The sequence below is a fragment of the Branchiostoma floridae genome, chromosome 19 (genome assembly GCF_000003815.2).
Source record: "Branchiostoma floridae strain S238N-H82 chromosome 19, Bfl_VNyyK, whole genome shotgun sequence".
NCBI lineage: Eukaryota > Metazoa > Chordata > Leptocardii > Amphioxiformes > Branchiostomatidae > Branchiostoma > Branchiostoma floridae.
The window spans coordinates 14,067,294-14,090,975 of NC_049997.1; the positions used below are offsets into that span (position 1 = coordinate 14,067,294).

General features: G+C 40.1%; 1 protein-coding gene across 1 annotated transcript in view; it reads right to left on the reverse strand.

Annotated features, from left to right (window-relative positions):
- The window catches only part of LOC118406508, a 126,476-nt gene that overhangs the window by 98,290 nt on the left and 4,504 nt on the right, over positions 1-23,682 (reverse strand). Inside the window, exons 6-23 of the mRNA XM_035806569.1 lie at positions 23,575-23,632; positions 20,750-20,862; positions 20,094-20,238; positions 19,363-19,478; positions 18,423-18,525; positions 17,842-17,962; positions 12,433-12,601; positions 9,011-9,062; positions 8,444-8,581; positions 7,208-7,419; positions 6,395-6,525; positions 5,339-5,532; positions 4,633-4,778; positions 3,332-3,508; positions 1,901-2,059; positions 1,172-1,314; positions 413-480; positions 22-173 (exon numbers count right to left, since the gene is read on the reverse strand). Of these exons, the coding sequence (XP_035662462.1) occupies positions 22-173; positions 413-480; positions 1,172-1,314; positions 1,901-2,059; positions 3,332-3,508; positions 4,633-4,778; positions 5,339-5,532; positions 6,395-6,525; positions 7,208-7,419; positions 8,444-8,581; positions 9,011-9,062; positions 12,433-12,601; positions 17,842-17,962; positions 18,423-18,525; positions 19,363-19,478; positions 20,094-20,238; positions 20,750-20,862; positions 23,575-23,632 (2,397 nt within the window). The remainder of the gene's footprint in view (positions 1-21; positions 174-412; positions 481-1,171; positions 1,315-1,900; positions 2,060-3,331; positions 3,509-4,632; positions 4,779-5,338; positions 5,533-6,394; positions 6,526-7,207; positions 7,420-8,443; positions 8,582-9,010; positions 9,063-12,432; positions 12,602-17,841; positions 17,963-18,422; positions 18,526-19,362; positions 19,479-20,093; positions 20,239-20,749; positions 20,863-23,574; positions 23,633-23,682) is intronic.

Genomic DNA, 23,682 nt, shown 5'->3' on the forward strand with positions numbered 1-23,682 from the left:
TTCTCAGTTGTGTACATGTACCTCGGGCATGCCAATATAAGCTGCAATGGGATCTTTCTTGGCCCGAGCCATCCAAGCATCCATCTCTGTTCTGCTTTCAGCCATGGCTGTGGTCAGGTTGTGCTTGGCTTGCCTCACCATTTCCGCCAGGTTGAACCAGTCAGGGAAATGTCCTGAAAGTCAGGTAAAATGTCAGTCATTACCATGAAATTAAATTACAGGATATGATTATGATACATCTGAAAGTGAAGTGTTTAACTTATAATCGTCATAACAATAACAGCACTCTAAATCTTTTCTATGGCGCGTGCATTTTCATGGCATTTGCAATGACTTGTCCACCACCAAATTATGACTGAATTATTTCAAATACCAACAACTCCAGAAGGGAATTTTCTGTCAAAACACCCACCATTGGGATACACAATTGCCTGCAATTGGTTCTTCCTTTGGAAAAGGGTGTAGGCTGCTTGGGCAAACCTGAAAAAAAGCCATATTTTATCAAACGTACCTTTGCCAAGAAGACTACCTGGTGTCCACCACTTTCAAAAACATTATGTTTGAGTGATCTTTAGCTCAGCCCCCAAGTATATACACATGTACAGTTCAATATACAGGAGACAGTGTATTATACATGTACATTGGAGATCTCTTTAGACGTAATTTTCCTGGGTTTATGCAACATGAATCATTTAACTTAGCAGACATTAACATTACCTCTCACTACTTTTAGGGAAAGCAAACTTGAAAGAATAATGTCATCATTATTTAGTACATATTCTTTGAGATACTTCAAAAATTAACAAACTTGAAGCTATCTGATGCTTGGCAAAACAGTTCTAATGTAACAAATGCCCCCTTCTTCATAACTGTTATTGAACAGAATAGTTGATATATTATCATCATTAAACTTTCAAACGTATTACAAAATAGTCCCATATCAGACGCAAAACCTTATGTTCCGACATCCCCCCCCCTAAACCTAACCCTAACATATGGGTGTCAGAACATTGAGGCATTGGAACATACATAAATGTAGGGGTGTCAGAAATACACAATATAGGGGTGTCAGAACATATGGGCACGGAAAAATACACAAGGTAGGAGTGTTGGAACATGGGGGTGTCCAAACATATACAGGGGTGTTACAAGTACCTATTAGACAGCCTACCTGAAAATACACTTGAAGATATCAGCTAGGGCTCCTTTGGGGTTTGAGTAGACATCATCAAGGGCACCCACCAAGGTCACAACGGAGTCCCAGATTTGGTCAGCTGCCCATGGCAGATCCACAGTGACAGTCATTGTCACCAACTACACACAACAGAAAAAATATGTCAATTTATAGTCTTAAAGAAGGGCAAATGAGGCAATAAGGGAAATGGACTTGTTCAAGCAAATTTAGGAGCACGCTAGACGGGTGTTTAAAGTGTATACAGTGCACTCTAGACAACTCTTTTCTTAACGGAAGGCATTTCAGCACCATACTAGAGAACCCATTAGATCTTCTTCAGAATCTCTTCTACTTTGTGTTAGGTGGCCACCATCATTTTGTTGCTGTTTCTGACACACTTGTCAGTAGTGCTCATACAGAAGGTTGTCTGTTGAGGTTTGGGTTATGGTACGTCTTGAAATTGAGGGTCTACTGCAAGAATTTAGTGTTTAGTGTAGACATGCCACCTTATCCATGAAGAATTCCAGGGATGGGGCAGTCAGTATCTCTGCATGCAAGTACAATGTATAGCAAGTTCCACTCAGATACAGTTCGTGGAAAAAAGGACAGATACTGTGTCTGATAACTCCAACAACCAATCCCACATCCTAATAATGGTCAAAACATTAACTTCCAAATGCCATTAGATACAGCCTACTTGACAAGAAAAACTTTTGATCCACTCACAGTGTAGAATGTGTTGATGTCATTCCTGATCTTGTTGATCTTATTGACGATGCCCAGCACAGCCCTGACCATGGGGCGGATGGTGGGGGGCCACACGTTAGGGTCGTACTTCCCCAGGATATCTAACACATACACCACAACATCCTTGATCATCATCACCTGAAACAGAAAAAAATTCAACCTTAGCTTCCAATTTTCTTACTCCAACATAAAGCAAGGAACAGGAACGTGCAATTCAGAAGAGAGTCCAACAGCGAGCTCTACGGATTATCAGCCGAGCGGGCAGGCGCGATGTGCCCGACCTACCCACCCTCAAGTCGCGACGATGCAGCTGTCAAACTGACAAATGTTGGATGTTGACCATCCCCTACACGACAAGGTGCCACCTTCCAGATCAACTGCCACGGGACGATCACTGGGAAACAAAAACAGTTTCTCCATCCCCCCAGCTAGAACTAAAAGACTTCAGAACTCTTTCTTGCACACAGCCATCAAGCTGTACAACAAGACTGTAGATACGTACTACTAGTTAGTAACGATGGCTACTTAATGTCGGAAATGTTGTTCACTATTTTTGATATACTGTTTGTTATTGTATTTAATATATGGTTTTATGTTGTACATTTCAACGCTATTCAGGCTGCTACTATGTCTGCTATGTTGAAATCAATAAAGGATGATGATGATGACATTCAGGACCTTCCCACAACATAGCTCCTGACCATTCCCAAACCCGTGTTGGTCAAGTTGGGCCTGTAGTCTATCCTAGTCTGTTACTTCATTCACAAACAAATGCCATTCAAAATACAGGATCCACATGGTGTCAGTAGTTTATCTGGGAAAATTTTAACAGTAATATATAAGCCAGGTCATTGTTCCAACTGCTCATGAGCAGCAAGATGCATTGTGGGTAAATATGCCAGAGACATAAATAAAACACATGGACACATGCATCATAATACGCATGGTCTAGTCTTGACCTGTGTATGAGCTAGCGGGAGTTCATCTTTGACATATTATCCACCATGCATCTTGCAGTGCATGTGCAGTTTAAACCATAAAATGCCTTATCAATGTACAAACCCTGGCTAGTGAGGTCGTGTGGCACGGTCGGAAGCATGTTTGATCTATGACCCAGAGGTTCTGGGTTCCAATTCGTTGACGTGCCACAGTTCTTGTGCCCTTGGGAAAGGCACTTAACACAACTTTCCTCACTTCACTGAGGTGAAAATGATCTTCATTTAGGGCTGTCCCTCGGTTAGGACGTTAAATGGTGTTGAAGGATAGTCACACCTCAAGCATGTTATCGAAAAGAGCAGGGGTCCTTCCAGGTGTGAGTGTATAAAAAATAAACCTCAGCACAAACCTGGTGTGTTACGCCAAAAGGCAGTTTACTGGCTACGCAAAACAAACAAACAAACAAAAACAAACCCTGCGAGGGAGGTCCTCCAGAGATGACTTCAGTGCTTCGAAGAGCTCAATGATGTCGGTCTCTCCTGAGACCACGCTCTGTACAGCTGACACTCCTGTGGTGATGGCACCGAAGATCTTCCCTACCACATCATCAAACCTGCTGGTGATGTCTGTCACTGTCCCCACTTCAAACTCCTGAAAATCACCAGATAAGGAGGCAAATTAAGAACAAAACTGAATCATATTTTGATATTTGCTTTGCTTTAGTCTTTGATTAAAATTGACCAGAAAAGGAGGCACATTAAGTATAAATCTGAACAGACCACATTTCAATATTTGCTTTGCAATCTTTGCTTCAAAACGACCAGAAAGGGAGGCACATACTGTAAATGCATTTAAGTTCGCGGGGATTTAATTTCGCGGTAGCGGGAAAATTGACTTTTCGCGGTGGTTTTAATTTCGCGGTAGCACCATGCACAACATCTCTTACTGTTATGAAAAAATATTCGCGGTGGTTTTAAATTTGCGGTGAAGCGGTCGCTGCGAAAACCGCGAACATTAATCCACCGCGAACATTTCTGCATTTACAGTATTAAGTGCAAAACTGAATAGGTCACATTTCAATATATGCGTTTAAGAGCCTGCAAACTTAGTGCTTAGGTACCAGTCAGGATCCAGAAAACATGACTCTGTCCCAGAGGTGTTGCCAAAAATATGCAAATGAATGCCATACCTCCCAAGTAGATATATGCATTAGAACTGGGACCCAGTCCAACTTATGGTCAGGTCCAGGTCCTGCCAAGATCCAGATAATGGTCTGGCCTTGAACCTGGACCTGATTCAGTTTAGCGGTAACAGTTATATCACATGTGGCAAGGTGGTCTTGGTTTATTGTTGTTAGATTATCTATTAGTAAGTACAAGGTTCTAGATTTGAATCCCTATACTGAGCTCCAATTGCCCTTTGGAAAGGCACTCTATATCAATCACACCAGGTCCTACATTTTGTATTTTCTCACTTCACTCAGGTGAAAATGAGTACTACCTAGCCTCAGTTCCAGCTGTCCTGTTGGGAGGGATGTAGAGCCGGAGGTCCGTGTCCGACAAACTCAAACACATTAAATATCCCACCAAATGTATCAAAAAGACTAGACTAAGTATGAGTGACATAAAACCTTATAGTTTGGTCTTATGCAACCTGAAACTACTGCACAGATTCTGATAACATGTCTAAACACAGTTTACCGGATACATGTATGTAGAACAAACGAAGGATATCTACATGTCAGTACTGTTTTGTTCAAAAAGTTAATACCGTACCTGAAGGAGGTTCAGGTTGTACCAGGTGTGGCCAATGAAACACAGTCGTACGACAAAGACGTCGAGGTTTACGCCGAGAACGCCCAGATGCACCCTCGCGTACACTTCATCGTGAATCTCAATCTTCATGCTTCCTTCCAAAGGTGCTACAACGAGACATTAAAAACATGATATAAAACATGCATCAATGACAAGTCTTACTGTAAAACCATTCCTCTTCAGAATCTACTTCTTTCTTTTTAGGCATGGGACTTCAACATTGATCATTTCCTTTCTGGTAGTTTAATTTTGCTGTAGGAGGGAAAGAGAGTTTTTGTAGTGTTTGAAGTTCGCAGTTGAAACAATTCTGTAGTACAGTAGACTTATTTGTGGTGGTACAATTTTGCGGGAAAAGCCCCCAGCAAAAACAAAACCACTGTGAATATTTCAAGATTTAGAATGATGTAGCACAAGGACAGAAACTTTTCTAAGGCCATAATATTACAATAAAATGGTATCGATATCAAGAAATGTCATACTGAACACTTTCCTCAACTTCCCCTGCAATATTTACTAGTATTACTTTCATGGTGACTTTATAAAACATACAGTCTACCAGTGGACTAGCTCCCAGCTGTAGTGCTGTGTGGCAAAGGGGCTATAGGAATTGGAAATGGGCACCACCCTATCTGCTGAAATGTGCGGGAAGGGGTTTAATAGCACCAACCTATGGCCAAGTCCAGGCCATTTTTTATGATGACACCAAATGACGCTCCAATTGACGTGGATCCCAAAATCTTCCTCCAGTCCACACCAGGAGCCTGAAGTTGGAAGTTGATGCCTTCCCAGAATCCTCTCTTGGTGCGTTGCCTCATGGGTAGGAGGGGATTTTGTAGAGCTGGACTGGTCACGTTTTTAAACCTTTAACGAGCACAAAACAGAGGGAAGTTTTTAGCACGGTAATACTGGTATTTGCAAGCTGTCTAGCCTTAAGTACTTGATTTATATACCAGAGAGATTGTACTGTTTTCCCTATCAAGGACAAAGACCAATACCTTCCATGTACTGCTAACATGTCCTACTCCAATATCCAAACGCGTAAGTCAATTTGTTTGCACATTACTGTAAATGCATTTAAGTTCGCGGGGATTTAATTTCGCCGTAGCGGGAAAAAGAACTTTTCGCGGTGGATTTAAGTTCGTGGTAACACCATAGACTGCAATCTTATACCATTATAGAAAAATGTTCGCGGTGGTTTTAAGTTCGCGGTGAAGTGGTCACCGCGAAAACCGCGAACATTAATCCACCGCGAACATTTCTGCATTTACAGTATTCCAGATGCGAGACCAGATTACCCATACATAACTGTGCTGTAATCCTTATAATGTTATTGATGAAATTTTGTTGTACTGTATCTGTACAATTGTCAAGCAATAAAGGTAATTCATTCATTCATTCATTCATTCATTCTATCCATCCATCCATCCATCCATCCATCACATTCCTGCAACATGTATTTCACCCCCCCCCCACACACACACCCTTAGGAGTTACTAGTAGTGAATTGACACGTTCAACTAGTTTTTCTAGTTAACTGTATACAATATACAATCAACTGTTCTGCCAGTTCATTCTATCGATGCTGAAGAAAAGCGATGGATGTCACTCAAAACATCAAGAAGTAAATCTCCGTTTTATATCCAGCTGTAGAGATTGAATTGTATTTGAATTTGAATTTGTTTTCACATAAATATGCAAGAAAATGAAGAACTGATGATCCTACTCTGGTCCGATGTGCGGGTGATCATGCGGTAGCCGCTGTCCATACGGATGCGCCTGGTAGTACAGGTTAGCCTCGTAACGAACCTGCTCATTCTCGTCTGTCATGGCTGACTTCTGAAGACGGTCTGCCGCCTGGGAAGATGGCAATAGAAAGTTGCAACAAAGGATTAGAATGTAGGAAATTTTCCTAGTATTACAAAATGCCATATCTAAGGAGAAATGACTCAGAGGTTCTCAAGATGTTTGAAGTCGTAGGTTGAAACTTTTCTGTGGGGCAGTAGAAATACAAAATAAGCAACTGCTTGTTTGATTTTGCTGCAGATAGGTAACCTTTGTTATCGCAAACATCTCAAGATGTATCATGTTGCAGAGCCAACTTTTCTTAACTGGACTTACAAGGGTGGAAAATTCAGGTCCAGGTATGGTCCAGGTCCAGTGGATCAGGTCCAGGTCCAGATCTGAACCTAGACCTAATTGTCTGTGAAAGCTTTTGAAAGGGTGATACTCAAGGTATTGTGTCTTCATGTAAACAACACTAACTGCCTCTGTTTAAGTTAAAAACTAATAGACCACAGGTTTGATGCTGTAGAAACTTGGTAAAGATGATCCTAAACTCTCCTCTACAATGTACTTTGCTACTTGTTAATTGTGGATCAGTAAGCCTCAAAACATGTTAACCCCTGTCAGTATAATCTGTTCATTTTCAAATCGGACCAAAATCCGGTCTACTGATTTTTTCAGGTCCGTTTGTTTTTACCGGTCCAACAAGAAACAACAGTTTTGTACCCGTACACTTAGGACTTATCATACATACCTCCTGATGATGATAGCCCCTCATGGCGTGAAGCCCTGTCCTCCGGAGGAGCGGTGGCGCGCTGGTCTGGTTAGTGTACGACATCAGGTGTTCAAACGAGCTTGGCTGGGCGGCATTACCCAGGGCCTCCAGGAGGGTGACCCGCTCAAAGTCATGGAACTCCAACTCCTCTTCGGACATGGTGGAACGTTTCTGTCGCTCCTCCCATGGGTCTGAAACAGTAACCAATCAAGAGAGAGATATTTGACGTAACCAAAAATAAAGCAAAGTGATTGGTTCATCCCCAAAGGACAGTGTTCAGTTTACAGAATAGATTCGTACAACAGCATTTAAGTTTGCAGCTAATAAGAGATTTATTATAGACTATTGCAATAGCATCACTGTATCAAATTACAAATGATTAATGCTAACTGCTGAAATACAAAACAAATGTTGCTTTGATGGTAGGGATGTGTACCTAAACCCACGTTTAGGTACAGGTCCGGATTCGAATCCAGAGGTTTAGGTACAGGTCCGGACCTAATGAGTCCGGACCTAAATGCATGGCATTGAATATTATATGATAATATTATATTATAATATGTTATAACGGCAAAACAATGTATTAAAAGGATAGAAGCATGTTTGAACCAATAAAAACGTGTTTATTATGGTAGACACATGATGCAACAAAAATTTGACCCTTACAAAATTGTTGTTTTTCCCTCACTGGGGCTCAGAGACTGCTGTGGTAATTTCAAAGTAATTTTATCTGTCAAAGTGGCCATCCCCTGACCTGTTATCCTGCCTGGCTTGCACTAATTAGATACAGGTCAGTACGGTACACCAGTGTTCCGGTATTTTGATACCTGTACCTAATTGATTGTACCGGTACTGTATCGGTACACTGTAACACTGTACCGGTACACATCCCTATTTGATGGAAGCTAATTATAAACTGAAAACTGTATCTGCATCTTTATCTATAACCACCCTTTGGCTTTATACACCAGCTTTGCAGACAAATGGCGTGGCAGCAGCTGGTTGTAATTACACTGATTGATCTGTCACACCTAACATTTGCATTTGTGTTCTTTGATTAACTATCCAGCAAAGATGCCCCTACTGTACTGTACTGTACAATTCCACTCTATGATATTTCTGGGAAAATACCAATTTTTTTAACACATCAATATGAACTGAAAAGCAGACTAAACTATGCTGAAGTTTAAATTGGGAACCAGCATGGTTTCTGACCGTGAACGCCCAGGTCTGCCTCCATCCGCCCCACGACGCGCCCTGCCGTCTCGTGGTGGCCACGTTTTAACATGTTCTCCACAATGGCACCTAGGACCAGCAGACACCGCTGGTTCACACTCGCTATCAGGTAAACCTCTGTGGGCAAACAGTGCAAGAAAACAAAGAACAAAAAGGTCAGTTTTTATACGTAAAACCTAGATGATAACAGCTTCCACCCAACTTTATCAGAGGGCATGTTGACTACAATGGACAGCAGCAGACAGAAAAGTGTGGAGAACAATGATGGCCCATCACTTGTACTACTTTTGATTATCATCAGACACATTGATTGACATCAAGGTAATAAGATATGCCCAAATTGCAGTTAAATATGATTTTGGAAATGGTCATGTGATGTTTCAGATAGCATCCATCATCTTTCGTTTCCTTGAGGAAGTGCTATTTGGAATACCTTTACAAGTAAGAAATACATGTATAAAGGAAACCAAAACTGTTAGAGGTTGTGCTTTTAATTCTTCAGTTCAGTTTATCCTTGTTGTACAAGATGCCACAGATGATACTTACCATCATACTCATCTGGGAAGAATGCCAGGTTCTCAAGTGTCCTTATAAAGCGCTGCATTGACATGAACAACAGTTGGTTTAGTCCTTAGTCATGACAATGAAAATTTTTAAAGTATATTCACAGCAGAAATCTGAACTAATTACCTCTTAAATTACTGATGCTGCATTAGGTAGCTCTCTTTAATTCCATCATTTTTCCTTAAGTGGTCATTTAAGGGTACATGGCAAGCGGAAATGTAGCCAAAGTTCACTAGAATTAGAAATACTTTACTTGTTAAGTTTAACTTGTGGGACCGCGTAGCGCAGTGGGACTGTGTTCGCCCCGTGACCGAGAGGTTGCGGGTTCGAATCCACCTGCCGTGTTACCAATCTTGTGCCCTTGGGAAAGGCACTTTACACGGCTTTCCTCACTATACTCAGGTGAAAATGAGAACCTAGCTTCGGCTCACGGTGATTTACATCATTCACCCGGACGGGAGACCTGGCGCATATGAAAGGGTATGTCACCCCGTAAAGGGCGGTATAACCCTGTCGTGTGTAAACATGTGCGAACATGTGCGATCACGTCGACCGATGATGTATGTTCGTCTGTATCTCTGTGGATCTGCCGCTACCAGCCCAAAGCTGCCTAGGTAGATCCGTCTAATGAGTTGTATCATTGGCAAATAAATAAGTAAATAAACTAGAAAGGCCGACATTTGCTTAAGAGCAAATACAGCATATTTCAGCCATACCCCTTCCCACGCAACATTGGACTGTTCCAAATCACCCCTGCGCAAAAATGGAACATCATATTAACAGTACATTATTCCCCAAAGGGGACTGGTATTGTGAATTGATTCCAGGTAAAAACAGAGCTTGCTTCTATTTTTCAGAAAATGACAATAATCACATTCCATTCAGAAAATTTTCATCATGACTGAAAATTGTTGAATGACTTCATGTAATGTCATTAACAATTTTCAGTACGATAACTTGGTGTAAGTTTAAAAAAGTATAAGCTCCTTGTGATGTGGGTACATTTATTATTGCAGTGAACTTTTTTTATTCAAGTAGGGCAAACGATTTGATAATTATCAAGCAGGTGCAGGTACTGTAGGAGCGTTTGTTTTCTTCAGGCTGTAAAACTGTTAAATTGTTTTACTTTGTATGCAATCAGCCATCGAGCCTATTCTTATTTTAGTTTAACAACTTCCTGCCAGACCCAGAAGATACGATTGAACCTTGTTCGAGGATTTTATTTTCGTCTGTCTGGTCAGTCTGTTCATACCCTGGCGCTGAGAGTGTTTTATTGGGCTGAAACTCTGGCAGTTTAAAGTTACTTACAATTTAAATGTTCAAAGTTTATGTCAAACAACAACAGCACTAGGAAATGGGGCCACTATAGACAGGTGGTCACTATAGAGAAAATGCTGATCTATTGACTAGGAGCCATACGTTACACATGATTTCAGTACACTGATCATTAATCATATAAACATTGCACAGGTAAGCCAATTGTTTAGATGTACAATTAAGTTCAAATAATTCTGCAGAGAAATATTGATGAGAAAATAATCATTCTCGCCACTGTCTAACTTATAATTACGTATCAAAACTAAACGCAGATTTTCTAACTAACGCACCTTTCGCCGACTTCATCAAAGGACCGCCGGCTATCAATCAAACACGGCTGTTGATTAGACTTAGAGTTTCAAACAGTCATGTGCTGTGTGCCAGTTGACAGCGAACTTCATGCTACGTGATGTTTTACATTGCTTGGACCTTCTTTCCTACAGCGTTGCTTATACAAAATATTTAGACTGTAACACTGAGTCCCACATGTTTTATACAATAGAATTTGACGCAGAACAGTGTTTTTGCTGGGTATTTTTCTTGAAACATGTCCGTGGGAATATCAGCGAGGCGGCGACGTAGGGATATCAGACCGTCAACAAAAGTCGCACGGCGGCTAACGGCGCAGCGAAGATACTAGCGCTATAAATAAGCGCTTCAACTAAGGATGGCAACCCGTACAATATTTTTGTATACTGTTGAGCTAAGTTAAGTTTGTTGTTTATGAGGTTTTAGTTGTCTTTGAAGCTTTGACCCGAAAATACCATCGCTAGCGTTTCAACTTCGGATAACAAGTTATAAGTACTGTTGAACTCAGTAACGTTAAATTTTGTTTTTAGTTGCCTTTGACGGTTTGACCTGAAATAGTGTTACGCTAAACTCCTGAAGAGAAGTTAAGTGACTGCTGCGATTATCATAGATATGCCCCTAAGAACTGATACAATATAAAGCCTTCTGAATAGTCTAAAATGCGAGAGCCTTAGGCGGGCTTCGCTCCCCCTGGCGGGAACACTGCTATATACAGGATCATGAGGCCCCGCTTATGAATATTAATTAGCCTTTGGCCTCCTCTTCGCTGATTGGCTAGGTCTTTGATTCAATTAACTCTCCGGCTGACGCGCACAGGTGTGGCTCTGTGCGGGGTCACGGAAGGTCGCGTCAGGAGGCCCAAAGAAAACAAATTTCCCCTCAGAAAAGTGCCAAAATTAATCATTTTAAAGTTGTTTATGTCAAACATTTTACTTGAATCTTGTTACCAAGTATCTAATGCCTATCTATACCAAATTTCAGGTCATTTAATTGTAATACCAGGGTACAGGAGCCAAAAGTGTCCTTTTTTGGTCAAAAATTGGCCAAAAATCGCAAAAATAAGCATTTTGTTGCACTGTACACCAAAAGTGTTATTGAATTTATATGAAGGGATTATCAAGGCACATCTGTGTCAAATTTCAGCTCATTCGGTTGCAATACCAAGGTACAGGAGCCAAAAGTGTCCTTTTTTGGTCAAAAATTGGTCAAAAAATCGCAAAAATAAGCATTTTGTTGTACTGTACACCAAAAGTGTTATTGAATTTATATGAAGGAATTATCAAGGCACATCTCTGTCAAATTTCAGCTCATTTGGTTGTAATACCAGGGTACAGGGACCAAAAGTGTTCTTTTTTGGTAGAAAATTGGTCAAAAAATCGCAAAAATAAGCATTTTGTTGTACTGTACACCAAAAGTGTTATCGAATTTATATGGGGGCATTATTAAGGCACATCTCTGTCAAATTTCAGCTCATTTGGTTGTAATACCAGGGTACAGGGGCCAAAATATACAGTTTTGGTCTAAAATTGACCAAAAAATCTCAATAAAATCATTTTAAAGGCAGATATGAAAAAACTGAGAAAAAAGCATCAAGGTATTGGCCCATTCTACCCCTGTGCCAAATTTCAGGTCATTCGGTCCAGGAACGGCGGAGATGAATCACTTTGAAGATTTGACAGGAGAAAGAAAGAAAGAAAGAAAGAAAGAAACATTACGAATACAATATATTTCACCATACTATGTATGGCTGAAATATAATAAAAATGAATAAAACTTACATGTGGTATTGGTTCGTCTATTCCCACATAGTGCACCAGGACTCTCTCAATCAGTTCCTTGTCTGGTTCATCAGCCAACAGGACATAGTCGATGACCAGGTCGTCTGTGAAGTCTGTGTGCTGATCTGCCACAGCATCCATCAGGTGATACTTGTCAAGACGTTTTGCACTACCAACAGAAACAGATAGGGGGCGTGATTGAATAGTGATGGTCAAAGAACAGTCTGTACAAAGGAAACAACAGGTGTGCTATATTGTACATGCACTTCTTTTGAAAAAAGGTCTGGCATATGTAACCCTCACAAGATGGGACACAACAGACAATAAACTAGATAGTATCTAGTTTTGAGCAAGACTGGTCATTGGTGCAATTCACCAGTGTACTGGACCAGTTTTTCAGAAATTACCCAATAAACCTAGGATCTACAAGGGTTTGTAAGTCTCTTATCTCCATACTTTGATGATGTTCTGCCCGTATCTCATCATCTAAATAAAACACATGGTCTAGAGGAAGCTGTTTGCTTCCCAGCCAGTTCAGAAAGGGGGACTCAACAACTTAAAACATGATTTAAGATTTACTGTTAGCTGTTTATCTAAAGATGGATCAACCAGATTTCAATGATATTACATTTCCATCCATGTAAGCTGTAACTATGTCCAAGGAGACTTAGTGTTTCCAAAGAGCCCAAAAAGTGTTTAGAATGGTTTTGGATTTTCAGGCAGTACAAAGGATGTCCTGCATCTTATACATCCTAAGTCAAACACAAACCATTGGTTGACTAACTGCTGACAATATGATCAATTTATCACTGTCTAATTCTGTGTCCTTTCATCAACATTGTTTGCTTGTGTGGTATTTAGCCAGACCTGTTTGAAAATAAGGGACTCGGTCTTATTTGCATGTATCAAAACACTGACACTGTGCATTAATTTGTACATGTTGTGTAATACAGTAAAATCGTGAAATTTTGAAGGGAGAAATGAGCAAGACAGTTGATGGTTGCACACTAAGCGACAGCATGTTCGGGCAAAGCGACAGCATGCCTTCAACTCCAGTACTTGAAGGCATGACTTACATTATTGTATTATTTCTATTGTAGATATACAAATGTATGTACTTAGTGATTGGTGCATCCCCATTTGACCTTTTTAAGGAAACTTTCAACATTGTACAAACCGTTTTTGCTTCTCTGAGTCAAATTTTTCAAACCAGGTCAACCTTCTACTAGACACTGAATACCAGTAGATTACTATAACTTCATCCTCCACATTAAGAGCTTGATACATGAATCTTTTAGGATCTCAATTTGCTAAAAACACAAAGTGCAAACTGAATGTTCAAATCCCTGTATAAAATCTGACAAGCAAATACTGTGGGAGGCGTAAGCCTAACTTAAATAATTGTAGAGGAGGGAAACTGACAGCACAAATAGATAGAGCCATCTGCTGTGTGTCTATGCAAACAGTTCTCTACTTAATACTTCTTTTCTGTAGCTGTGATGAGTGACTGATCTCTTACTTTAAGTATTACAGGAGCACTGTATTTTCTCAATACCTTGGAACACCTGCAATGTGGAACATAGAGGATACAAGTTTTAAATCTCGTCCTTATGACTTATAGTGTGCTGCATAATACCTTAAGATCTTTGGACCTACCACAGTTTCAAACCCATCCTGAAATGATAAAGCTGATATTTTTAATAACTCGTAAACCACCCTTAGATGTACCGCACTAAAATGCCAGTTAATAACAAGTTACATAAGACCAAACTGTAAGGTTTGATCCACTCTGACAGTGGGAAGGTCCCCTTGAACTCTTTCCAACCATTGTGGTGGATTCTTTAAAGTGCTTAAGGCATGACTTTACTCAAACATGGGACTACCGACTTTACATAACATCGTAGCTGAGGCTTTCAGTCATTTTCACCTGAGTCATGCAAGGAAATGGGTGTGCCTTCCCAAGTGTAAAACGCAGGGCTGTTTAAGGGATTCGAACCCTGCACATTTATTACATTAGTTACAAACCTTAACCATAAGATGATCTTTCCATCTGGATTAAATTTTGTACAAGTAAACATCTTGATGTTTGAGAATCTTTACACCCTAATGCTGCTGTAAACCAAAATTGAAAACTAAACAGCAGGCTATTCAATGTGAACTGACTTCTGTTACTTGACTCCAATCCTGGTAAGCCGCGACTCTAAAAGCCAACATTATCTGTAAATTTTTCCAATTCCACATCAGATCTTTGCATCTGGTAGTATAATGGAAGCAAGCTACCTGAAAATACCAACAGATCTAGTAAACACCTAGTAGTTAAAAGTAGTTTGTGTTACAGGTTTTGAATTTCCATAGTTGGCAGTTTTTATTTTTTCTTGCCCTTAGGGGTCTCAAAAGGTTGTCATTAAACTAAATCAGTATGGCTTTCCATGTCATGCTAGTTCACCTTTATCCGCAGAGTAACCTATTCATTGTTTACGAACACCGTATTAATGGATATGAACAGGACGGACAGTGGTTTCAAGTTGTAAAATTTTGGAGTTTAGAACTACCGTCCGTCGACTTCATATCCCTACAGACCCATTTCCGAAAGCAACGGATATAGGTTACCCCACAGATAAAGGTGAACTAGGTAACAGGTTTAACTGATTCATACTATCATGTTTTCCCCATAATGTTAAATCATCAGCAAGCTTTCTGAAGCACTGAAGCAAGTGACCTGTTTAGTTTTCAACACTCCCCAGTGTTCACAATGTGTTTGTGCAAAGGTTATGTCAGCCATTCCTTCACTGAACACAAAACCTATCAGTTCTCGACTAATGATGCTTCACATGTAGAAAATGGCTGAGACAAAAAGTTCCCGTCTATGTACTTCCATGCTTGACAGCATAATGATAGTAGATGTTGGTAACATTATACAACTGTTTTCTAATGTGTTTTGTCTTGTCATTAAAGACAGCAAAAGTACTGTTAAGTACGGACTTGAATCAAAACTACTGGCACTAAGATACATGAGGAACATCAACAAATAAAAAGATTTAAAATTCCACAACACAATTAATTCTAAAGCATTTAGAAAGAAGGGTAGCAATGCAGGTATGCTAGTACACAATCAATGTTATCATAAGCTTTTGAATTTAAGGCATTTTTCCAGTTAAAACGGTTCTATTTTTGTGTTCATGTGGAAAATGTAACCCAGATTCATGCCTTTGACTGTTTCAGCGTCTACAAAGTGGGCTAAGCCTAAAGGCAATAATCCTTTCGTGACTAAAAAATCTGCCAGTATTGTCATATCTAGCTTTGGACCTCAAGAACTTTTCAGTGCAGAAAAACAATTGGCCATGCCTTTTTTCTGTGCTTAACACTATCTTTTTGTACACCTATTGTACAGCTCATTTAATCTACTATAGAATCTGATTCAAAACAGAAGAGTGTTTTTTCTTATGTACAAAGACATTAGCAGAGTAAACCTATGTTTAAAGAGGACTGTGCTTAACCTGTATGGACCACTGAATTAGTGTCAATACAGGTATTGAATGACAGCCATCTTGTCCTGTTGTTTGACTGTTGTGTGCCCACCACACGTTCCATAAACAAAACAGGATTTGTTTGCAAATAGAAAACATTTTTAAAGATAAGCCTTTAATTGGATAATGTATTATTCTACAAGTATTTTTATCACCATAAAATCATAATTGATAAAAAAGTATTTGATTTATGTTTGGCAATGTTTTATTTTACTTATTCTAGATAGTTCAAGAGGTTAAGTAATGCTTTTTTTCTGTAGTTATTTTAAGAAGTTAAAGCTTGACTTGACTCAAGCATTACATGGTGTGGGGTAAGGGTTTTGGCTAAAAGCCATTAGTTGTACTTGATCCTCTGACATACATGTACCCCAATGTTGTATCCTTGGAAAGGCACTTAACACAACTTTCCTCACTTATGATGGAGTAAAGCCCCTATGCCTTGCAGTGTTGCACACCAGTCCATTATCTAAAAGTGTTCTAAAACTTTGATGAAGATGCACTGGTATGCCAACATGCCAAAAATTGTGCATATTTGCCACCAAGAACTTGTTTAAGAAAATTCCTTCAAATTGGTATTCTAAGAGCTCGAGACATCCACATCAAAAGAATCTACCATTTGTCAATTCTTTAGACAGCAAGATCCATGACCATACAAGTGTACATCACCATACAAGTGTACACCACAGGTATTAGCCTGTAGGGCCCAAATTCTTTCACCAATGTTTACTTTTTCTGTGACCCTTACGGACAATTCCTCTCTATGAGGCAATCTATACGACCTGTCAACAGAGTTTGGCTCACCCCGCTTTCGAAAGCAGTGATGGGTAAAGAGAGGTTAGGCCTTGAAATATGGTGTGTTTTAAGAAGGTCCTGAAAAAATTGGGGTAGGTCTAGGAAGGGATTCTCTTCAAAAATTTGATCAGGACACAGATACTTTCATCATCATATTGCAATTATACAGAATATATTGTACAAGCAGATTGAATGAAATGAACATTAGGAAGAAAAATTTTGACATTCTTATATCAACTGTTCAAGGCCTAAGGCCCTTACTCTGTTAACAGACAGTGAGTGCAATATGAGAAGTTGCAAGAATGCTTGTCATGATGGATAGAATTCAGTTTTTTTGTTTCATTACTCAGTCAAAATGATGGCAAAGGCTTTATACCTCTTGCCAGCATGTCAATGGAATAGGCTTAGGGTTGGCAGTTTTTTTTGCTAGGGTCAGTTAACCCCAAAACACAAATTTTTCCTATAGAATACGGCAACGATGATGTCACAGATACCAAGAAAATGCTGCCATGCCTGTCAGTGTTCCGAGAGAAAGGCATGAATGAGACATACGGTCCAGTAACAATGTGACATGATACCGTATTCACTCACTCAACAGTGGGAATTGGGTCAAGGCAACAAGAAGATTCAGCACCACTCAGGTAACCTCAAAATGAAGGTAGAAAGTGTCTGGAGTGATATGCCATTTGGCGCCACTCAGGTGATTTCAATACGACAGTAATTGACCCAGATGCGGCCATAGGACTGTAGTGTAGGATTAAAGCACTCACACCAGGAAAGACCCCTACTCTTTTCGATTAGCGTGGTGGGATCTTTAACATGCTTGAGGTGTGAATCTCCTGAAACATGGAGCCTCCATTTAACATCCTATCCGAGGGAGGGCCCTAGCCAAAGCCAAGTTCTCATTTCCACCTGAGTGAAGTGAGGAAAGTTGTGTAAAGTGCCTTTCCGAAAGGCACAAGATCGGTGATCATCAGATTTGAACCCACGACCTCTATGGACAAACAATCTGCCACTGCACCACAAGATGCCACAATACTTTAACATATTGTAGTGTAATGTTACTCAGACATAATGTAAAGTTACTCACGCATATTTGCTGCTCTGGTTGAAGTAGAAGTCGACGACAGTGACCAGGTCTTCGTTGGTGAGGCGTTCCAGAGTCTCCCTCAGGTGTGTATAACATGGGATGATGTCTTTCTTGCTGGAGCCTACAACAAAAACATTGTGCATGTAATACATCAGCTACTTATAGTTAAGAATATCAGCTACTAAGAGTTAAGAATATTATAAAAACTGATAATCAGTTTACTTTCATGGGGACATACGTTTGAAGCAGGTTGTAAAAACTCTGTAATGCAGTAGAAATACGAAACACAATATCTGATACATTGAGTTTGCAGAGATTTTTTTTGCAATAAGACTCATTGCAAAATGGACCAACCTCAGCCTCATCGTAATATCGACAGGGACCCGAACCTCTGGACCTGAACTGGATTTGAACCTGTTCAAGCCAATCCAGTATCCACCCCTAACCAGCATGTACCATTTTGAAAGACTTTGGTATGAGTTGGCCGGGAATCAAACTTATGACCTACAGATTGCAAGATGAACACACATAGCAGCCATTGTACTGTTCAAAGAAATTGTCTAGAATAAGGAATGGTTTACCTCGTTTGAGGATGAGTTTCCTGAGACATGTCAGGTCCTGCTGGATGGGTTTCCTCACCTCCGTCAGGTTCAAGCGAGGGCCAGTGGGAACCTTGTGTTTATGCTGGAAAATCATGCCATACAATTCCTTCATTAAACTTTGCAATAACAGTAACTTTTCATGTTTTGTTTGCATATAACTGGTAAATTAAGGGGCATTAAACAAACTTATCTGCGTATCATCAGAGAAATAGCACCAAGAAGAACCCCAGCCTAATCTTATTGATAAGTGTGGTGAGAGGTGCCTTTTTCCTCAGACAATGGACAACAACCAATGCACAACAGACAATGGTTTTACAACCTATATCCCAGAAACATCCCGAACCAAAGGTACAAAACCTATTTTCTACCTACCTACCTACCGTAACCTATTCCTTAGTCCCTTGACCTTCTAGCCCGGAGTCCAGCCTTGTTTGGTTTAGTCCACTCTCGAAGGTCACTACATATACCTACGGGCTGATTAAAGTGAACAAGGCTGGACTCCAGGCTATTGACCTCCAGGTCATTGGGGGAACAAGGTGGACATGATTAAAATGAGAAAAGTTGATTCAAATGAGAAAATAGGTGTTAAATGCCTTTTGCAAGGACACAATACTGTAATTCACTTTGTCTTCTCGCTACCAAACTTTCACGGTCTGAGAAAATTTAACTTCTATTCGGAACTAAATGTTCACGATGGCAGCATGTGCACATAAAAAAAGTCTGTGAATTATTTGTTATCTGTAATGATAAGTTCACGTTACAGTTGTCACTGTGAAAACCGTGAACATAAAAGTACAGTGAAAAAATCAGGAATTACAGTACTACCCTTCAAGGGATTTGAACTCAGAGAATTTTAGTCATCAACCCTAACCCCAAGTCAACAATGCCACTCTAGTTTTAAACAGAGCACTGTGCCCACCTGTGAGATAGTGATGGCATCCTGGTAGAGTCCGTCTGGCCGTGGGGCAGGTTTGGAGTGGCTCAGTCCAATCAAAGTGAACTCTGACTCTGCAGACGTGGACATCTCAGGGATCTCTGTGGGAGGAATTTTTGGGTTTAGTTACTTTGATAAATTTTTTATCAACACTTAAAAAATTGCCTTGAAAACACATGATTTATAAGAATCTGGTCTAGAAAATAAAAAAAACTTGACTTGCATTCTTTTTTTTATTCATTTGCCCTCTATCAGTTATAACTCTAAGAGCCATACCTTGGTATCATAACTTTGTGGATGATAATTTATGATATGTCATAAACATTAAGTGTTACTAAAAAGTTACCTGTACTTCGAAGTTCATAGTATCATACCAACCTCTACCAACTTTGTAAAAGGATTATTATGAGAAAGTTGTAACTGTTACAGTAGGACCAAACCGACAATAGTGGCTTAGCTTCTGGGGTTGTGATGTGGCGGCGCGGACCCTTTCTGTTTCTACTCCTTTCTTACAAAGTCTTCAAATGAGGATGTTTTAACCTTAGCTGACAATAACTCATAAGGGGACCCATTAAGCTGGTGTGTACGCCGAAGGGTGGTTATACCAGCTATATAGATACAGATACAGATACATAAAAGACATAATAGGGTTACATAATTCTGCTGGGTTTAGGGTACCCTGCAGGATTAAGAGAGTTGAGGTTACAGGCTCTCACCCATCTCCTCAGGCTCATTGACAAAGCTCCCTCCTCTGCTGCCTTCATGAACATCGAACCCAGGTTGGTTCTCCCTGGGTGAGGAGAATTTCTCCTTGATCAGCACACGGTGTGGGACTTCCCCATCTTTTTTGAAATACAGCTCCTGCAATTAACACATTTTTAGGACAATAGATCTAGAACACTAATTGTTCTTACAATAACATTTTTTCATACTGAAAAATGTAATCATTTTCCATCAGTTTCTGAACCAGAAATGAATTGTCAATTTGTATTCATTTTTCTAAACATCAATGTGTCACAGCATCATACTTAGTACTGAAATATTAGGTAAATTTCCAAAATCACTGAAAGCCAATTACATATGTCATCAAATGATTTTGGAAGGAATTTCAAATAGCTCATAAAATGGCTACAATAATTGCCCCTTCTCTGTAAGGTGTTAGTGAGGCAAGGTGCTCTCTTTGATATTCTAACTAATTCGTAGGAAATCTGTCTTCAGAATAGACACACGTAGCGAGGTGAAAACTTTTTGCATAATTGCCTCGCTTGATTTCTTGAATTTTGTGTCACACATACCAATAGGAGAATCTCCTGAACACAACATAAAGCGTTGTTGGGATCATAACACTTAAATATTGTTTGATGATAATTACCTTGTGCAGTCTTGTGTCACTCTTGTGCTGAAAGGCAGGATGACCTTCCCTTTGTTTGGTGAACTTGATGCCACCTTCGTGTGGTTCGGCACTGTACGTGGCCAGGTGGTCACCTGATGCAAACCAGGAGTAACGTTGTTGTGGTTAATGTTAACGTTAAACAATGACAATGAACTGAAAACACTGAATCGTAGATTATGTGCATATAAAAAACTATAATTTAGACTATTTTACTAACTCAAGGCTACAAATTAATTAAAAGTTGTTGTATAAAAAAGTGATGCCGGGCTCTGAAACTGATGAGAAATACTTCTTGAATGGTCACTTGTGATTGTACCAACCAAGCCAGACAGTCTGACAAAAAGACAAATGTAGGGTAGACAGGCAGACAGACATGTACTGGCAGGCACAGAGACAGGCAGACATGTGCACAAAGACACAGACACCTACACAGAGACAGGCAGATAGACACAGACAGACATGATGTACAGGCAGGCAGACAGAAACAGACAGACAGACATGTAACAGGCAGACAGACAAAGAGACACAGATGAGACAGGCAGACAGAGACAGGCAGACAGACACAGACAGACATGTAACAGGCAAACAGACACAGACAGGCAGACACAGAGAGACAGACAGACAAGAATACAGACCTACAGGTGGGCAGACAGACACAGTGATTGACTAGACAGAGCGATTGGGTCATGATGAGTGTGCTCCATGAAGAAGATTCAGGACTCCTGAGATTCAGTCGAAAATTCTGGTGAGTCCAACCATTGAAGGAGGTTCCTTTCACCTCCTTGTTCGATATCTTCAGTTGTTTTTACCCTAATTCCAGAAGGTAGTTTACCAACTTCGACGAGCATTGATGCGTATAGACCACTACTATGTTTGGTACAAACCATATTCATGGATTTATGAAGATCTAGAAGGCACAGAAGCATGATTCTGCATGCGCAATACATGCCAAAATCTTCAGGCCAAGAACTCGCGGGAACTCGGAAACTAATTGATGCACTCTTACATGTAAACGTAGGTTCCAATCATGATTAGGGTACACCAAATCCATCTGGGATAATACAGGCATTTGTTTTTTTGTAATAAATTCCTCTTATTAGATGACAATTATAACAATGAAAGTGCGATCTAAGCGTCTAAAAAGATGTACCAGTGCAATTTCTGTTCTTCGCGTTTGCATGCTACTCAAAAGGATTTCCCGGGGTTTCCCAGGTCATCTGTTGATTACTACATCACTGTCGACCAATCAGATAGGTAGGGCGGTCGACCAATCAGATCGCTGGAATAACTTTTTGCGGACTTTCTTCTGCGGATGCTGCTACAAAGAAGGCATTACTTAAAGGTGTTTTGTAACTGTATTTTTTGTTTATTTTGCTCTTTTGCGTGCGTGTTTACGTTTGTTATTATGTTTTCTGTGGGATAAGTGAGCTTAGTGGTGTGGTAAAAGTCAACTTTCTAAGAGGGATTATTGTCTTGCTTCTTTATTCTTTCCAAACAAGCCATTACCGTCGCCTTCAACCAAGTCATTTTTGGCGGCCGCTAGAACGCCTACATTGAAACAGAATCAAGCAACCGTTTTCTCGGGTTATTTTTAAACCTAAAGGCCATGACACAATTCCAATACAACATTCCCGTGGGAAAAAGACACAAAACAAAGAAACTTGAGCAAAGTCGAAATGTACACGGTTCGAGTGATTTCATTTGTTAAGTTACTGCCCCGAAATTGCGAAAAAAAGGAGAGACGGTATGCCATGCAATTTAGCTGAGTCAAGTCCTACAAAGCAGGCTATGCTTTCAAGGAGCTGGTCTCCTTCTTTTCTGAAGAGGCAGAATACCGTAAGGATTTTCTTCTATCTGAAGGAACCAACCGTGAACTATGTTGTTTGACTTAAGACGGACGTTTGAAGACGGACGGATGGATTGGGGACAAGCTTGGTCATGCAAAGGCGGGGAAAAACAGACGGCAGGCAGTGTCGTCATGACAGCATGACGTAAACAGAAGGATCTGGAAGAAGCCAATGGATCGTCACCATCGATCATGACTGCTCTAAGGTGGGAACGGTTGAGCAACCAATGACAGTAATGTTGCTATGGAAACGTCGATGACGTCAATGAGTGAAAGCTGAGACAGCTTATGTAAAAAGTTGAACTGTCAATCATTTGGTACGATGATGTTCTCTCAAGTAAGGAATGTTTAAGAACAAGCATTACGCAAACGCCTTCTTCTCTTTAAAAGCTTAAAAGCTTAAGAATTCTTCTCCTCTTTATGCCGTATTGTTAAGTCCTAGGATAGAATGACCTGTGTCAGGTGAAAATGTGTTTTCAGGCGTCTTTTTCTGTGTCGCTTTTTTTAACGATTTCTGTGTATTTTCTAGGTTAACGCCAATATCCGAAAGACAATTTAGACAATAACTCAAACATACATAAGAAAAAGTAAATCAAGTTTTTCTCAGTTTCAAACAGAATCGTTGCGCAATCTTTCGTCAAACTCTCCGAAAACAGTTACGTAACAAGATGCTAGGGGGCCCAAACATTCACCACTTCTTCCTTTCATCACAAGCTATCTACCACAAAAAAAATCAAGACTATAGCACGTCCAGGAAAAAAAGCTACAAAAAACGGAAGGTCTGCTGCAGTACCAAGGTCACATACCAGGGTGGTGGTGGATGTGACTTATACTAACTACAAAATCCGGAAACACAAACAGACACACAGACACACAGACGCACCCAAAACAATATCTCCATTTCCATGGAGATAACAAGCCATGTTAATCTGATTAACGAATGAACAAACAAACGCACCCTCATGGCCTGTCTCGTTCGTGACATAAGACCAGCGGTCATCATTCGCCTTGCCCACCTGCAAAACAGACGTTGAAAAAAAAAGCACATGTAAACTGACTATCACGT